Genomic DNA, 4,756 nt, shown 5'->3' with positions numbered 1-4,756 from the left:
TAGTGCCTAAGGCATTTGATCGTTAACCAGAAGGCTGGTGGTTCAAACCCACCAGCCACTCCTCGGAAGGAAGATGGGGCAATCTACTTCTGTGATACTGCCTTGGAAACCCAAAGAGGGGTCGCTACAAGTTGGGTCCAACTCAGCGGCACATAACAACAACAACAACAACAACATACACACACACACACACACACACACATAAACCCAAACCAAACTCACTGCCGTCAAGTTGGATCCAACTCACAGTGACCCCTCCTTGGGTTTCCATGGCAGTATCACAGAAGTAGATTGCCCAACCTTCCTTTTGAGGAGTGGCTTGTGGGTTTGAACTGCCGGCCTTTTGGTTAGCAGTCAATTGCCTTAGGCACTACACCACCAGAGCTTATATGTTGTTGTTGTTATGTGCCGTTAGTCGGACCCAACTCATAGCGACCCCTCCTTGGGTTTCTGAGGTGGTATCACTACGGAAGTAGATTGCGCAACCTTCCTTCCAAAGAGTGGCTGGTGGGTTTGAACCACCAGCCTCCTGGTTAGCAGTCAAGTGCCTTAGGCACTATGCTACCAGAGCTCCCAGAGATTATATATATATAATTGCCGTCCAGTTGGTGCCAGCTCAAGGAAACCTTCATGTGTGTGTGAGTAGAACTGAGCTCCACAGGGTTTTCTTGGCTGTGATCTTTATGGAATCAAATTGCCAGGCCATTCTTCCATGGCACCTTTCAGTAAGTAGCCAAGAGTAATCATTTGTGCCACCCAGAGTTCTATACATACTATGTATATTATAGCTTCTTTTGATGAACAATAATGCATATAATGTAACTCATGTGCAGTTGGAATAAGTTGAAATAGAGTCCATAAAGTTTTTAGTCCAGGATTCATATACTGTTCTTAGGTCCATAAAGGAGGAGATAACACTGTCCAATGGACACTGTCCAATTTGTTTTAATGACCAATTCAAAACAAAACAGAAAATATAAACCAGACCACCAGCAAATGCAGAAAGGGATTATCAGAAGAAAAGTGAGTTCTCATTCTAGTGTGCAGCTGAAGTGGTGAGTAAGAAATACTATTTCAATTTATGACCAAGATTACAAGTAAATTTAACATTATGTGCATTTATAGATGTCTAGTTGTAATTTGGACTTGTTATCAGGAGGGAGCAGTCCTTAGAGAAGGACATCATGCTTGGTAAAGTAGAGGGGTCAGAGATAAAAAGGAAGACCTTCAACAGGATAGATTGACACAGTGGCTGCAACGATGGGCTCACACAAAGCAGTGACCATGATGGTGCAGGACCTGAGAGTGTTTCATTCTACTGTACACAGGGTTGCTTTGAGTCAGAACTGACTGAACTGCACCTAATAACAATTGTTGTTCTAACCACTTCAGTTTTAAAAGTATATAGGGTTATTTACTTTTAATTTTTTTTTTAATTATAATTTTCCAAACATAAAATTATATATTGTAGATGACTTAAGAAATGAGGTAGAGCTTCTGAGTGAGAGCGTAACAGTCATGTTAAAATACTAGAACAGAAGCCAGAAAGACAGCTTACTTGCTCCTCATTACTGTCCCAGCGAATCACCAAACTGAAGGCATAAAAGCAGGTTATATTTATCACACTCCTGACTGCGGCCAATACCACTGCAAAGGTTGCCAGAGCACTTCCCGCTTTTCACCCCCTCACTTCTTAGAAAGGCTCATCTTTTCAGCTAAAATGCTATGTATTTGGCATCAGCTCAAAGATTGTATATTATGGAAAGTTTGAGTTGAAATTTCAGCCAATACTAATTTTATTCACAAATGGCCAAAACAAACACATAATTCCCCAACTACTAACACACCACCAACCTTCTTCCCCTCCTTGCTATACTAATAAAACAAACAAACAAACAAACAAACAAAACCAAACTCACTGTCATGTCAATTGGACTCATAGTGACCCCTCCTTGGGTTTCCATGGTGGTATTTCTATAGAAGTAGATTGCCCAACCTTCCTTCCAAGGAGTGGCGGGTAGTTTAGAACCTCCAGCCTTCTGGTCAGCAATCAAACATCTTAGGCACTATGCCACCAGAGCTCCCATATTAATACTATGTGCCCCTAAATCCCCACTGTTGTAGTTGTTAGGTGTCACTGAGTCGATTTCAACTCAGGGTGACCCATGTGACAGAGCAGAACTGTAGGGTATTGCAGGCTGTAATCTTTATGGGAGTAGATCACCAATCCTTTGTCCCACAGAGTTGGCTGGGTGGATTCTAACTGCCAACCTTTTGGTTAGCAGCTGAGAGCTTGACCATTGTGCTGCCAGGGCTCCTTCAATCTTCACTAACCAAAAACAAACTCACTGCCATCAAGTAGATTCAACTCATAGCAACACCTCCTTGGGAGGTATCACTACAGAAGTAGATTGCCCAATCTTCCTTCTGAGAAGTGGCTGGTGGGTTTGAACCACCACCAGAATTCCCTCAATCTAGTCATGACAAATCACCAGCCCAAAGCCTGGGTTTGGGGAACAGTGTCTGAGCACCCAGTAACTACAGTGCTCATTCTAAGCACAGTGCTATACTAGCAGTCATGAAAAGACTTACCTGAATGGTGAAAGGGGTGAGTTTCTTTTTGTTGATTGTTCTTTCATCTATTGTGTCTGGCACTGATAAATTGATCATTTTACTGAAAGAGAAGGGATAAAATAATTTAGTTAAAAAATTCTGACTAACAGTAATATTGGATTTAAATTTTAGCAATTTTATACTATCCTATCCAGTGTTTCAATAATAAAATAAATTATGAAATTTTCAAACTACTTAGGGGAAGGCTAGCATTCCTGAAGTCCTATAGGGAGGCAGCATATGAGGACTTCATGTCATTCACTCACCTAAAAAAACTGCAGACTAAACCTAGTTCCCTAAAAACAGTAGGAATTTCTGGGTGGACAGTCAAAGCATATCCCCATGAATACTTTACTTTCTTAGCCAAGAAATTTTTTTCCATTATATAAAAGACTATCTGTACACTTTTGATCTTATATAATGTCAAAATTTCTTTTTGTCACCTGGTAGAATTCTGTACTTCCAACTAATTATATGACAACATTTTCTATGTCCTACTATAGCCATTATTTTCACAATGATCCCATGTGTTACACTCCATAGAGTTTTCATGGCAGGGACTCTTTTTTGTTATTGTTATTCCCCAACATATCTTAAATTCTTTTTATTGTGATTTGGGTGAAATCTCACAGAGCAAATTGGTTTTTCATTCAACAATTCATACACGTATTGTTTTGTGACAACAATTGTAATCTTCACAATGTATCATCACTCTTCCCACTTCCTAGTCTAGAATATTCTAGCAAAACCAAAACCAAACTCACTGCCGTCGAGTTGGATCCAACTCACAGTGACCTCTCGTTGGCTTTCTGAGGTGGTATCACTATGGAAGTAGATTGCCCAACCTTCCTTCCAAGGAGTGGCTGGTGGATTTGAACTGCCAGCCTTCTGGTTAGCAGTCAAATGCCTTAGGCACTACACCACCAGCAGTACTCATAGATAACAGAATTATAGTGTTTCCATTTGCCCTTCTTTTCTATCCCTCCCTGCTTTCTGAGCTTTATTCCTGGGAAAATACTGCTCTTTTGATTTTGTATGGTTGATTGTTCTAAGGAGTGCTTACTTCCCTAGTGTTCACCTTATCAGTCTGTCTATTGTTTGGCTGGAAGTTAAGCCATGGGGGTGAGTTAAATTCCAGGCTCTTGAAGGATATCTAAGGACCACAGTCTTGGGAGTTCAACTAGTCTCTATCAGAGCAATAAGCCTTCTTTTTTTTTTTTTTTATCAAAAAGTATCTTAAATTATTAGAGGATAATTTTTTTTTAAATTTTATTGTGATTTGGGTGAAAGTTCACAGAGTAAATTTTTCTTCCATATAGCAGTTCACATATACTTTCTCTCATGACACTGACTGCAATCTCCCACAATGCAACAGCTCTCCTCCCACTTCTTCCCCATAGCCACCTCTTCCCTGTGTCCTTCACTCCCATGCAATCTTGTCCCTCAGCTGTCTCCCTGTGCATACACAGCCCTTCTATTTTCCCATGATCGATCTCTCCAAGGAGTGCATCTTCCTAATGTAAATGTTCAGCTCATATGCCTGTCTTTTGTTTGGCTGGAGGCCACAGGTGTGGGTTCAATTCCAGATTAAAGGGCAACTAGGGGCCATAGTCTCTGGGGTTTCACCGGAATCCATCAGACCAGCAAACTTGGTCCCCTCCCCTATTTTTTTTTAATGATTTTGAGTTTTGTTCCACATTGTTTTCCTATTTTATCAGGAACACTTACATAGATCCTCCTTGGGGTGGCTGACAGTGGTAGCTGGGCACCATCTAGTTCTTCTGGTCTCATAGGGCAGTGACCTTTTGAAATTGGATTACCAGGCCTTCCTTCTGAGGCACCAGTGGATGAGTTTGAACCACTTACCCTGCATTTAGAACCCTAACCCTTAACTGTATCACCCAGGGACTCAATGAGCTGCAACTGACTCAGTGGCAACTTGATTTTTTTGTTTGTTTTAGCTATTACTTTACTCATACTTTATAAGTTTCCTCCACTTGATTATCTAGTACAAAATAAGCTGTTATTGTTTAAATGAAAAACTTGTTTTACTCAAGTTAGCATCTATTTAATGTTCAATGGGGAGCTCTGGTAGCATAGTGGCTAAGACACTTGCCTGCTAACCAGACGGCTGGTGGTTCAA

The 4,756-nt window shown here is 40.8% G+C and overlaps 1 protein-coding gene across 1 annotated transcript in view; it reads right to left on the bottom strand.

Annotated features, from left to right (window-relative positions):
* LCP1 (lymphocyte cytosolic protein 1) overlaps positions 1 to 4,756 on the bottom strand; it is a 56,768-nt gene that overhangs the window by 46,471 nt on the left and 5,541 nt on the right. The window contains exon 5 of the mRNA XM_007947812.2: positions 2,593 to 2,674. Within this exon, the coding sequence (XP_007946003.1) occupies positions 2,593 to 2,674 (82 nt within the window). The remainder of the gene's footprint in view (positions 1 to 2,592; positions 2,675 to 4,756) is intronic.

This window comes from Orycteropus afer, unplaced genomic scaffold, assembly GCF_000298275.1.
Source record: "Orycteropus afer afer isolate SDZICR_OR568_19922 unplaced genomic scaffold, OryAfe1.0 scaffold00194, whole genome shotgun sequence".
NCBI classification, from domain to species: Eukaryota; Metazoa; Chordata; class Mammalia; order Tubulidentata; family Orycteropodidae; genus Orycteropus; species Orycteropus afer.
Note: the sequence above shows the minus strand (reverse complement) of the source record. Positions and strands in the feature narration are given on the sequence as shown.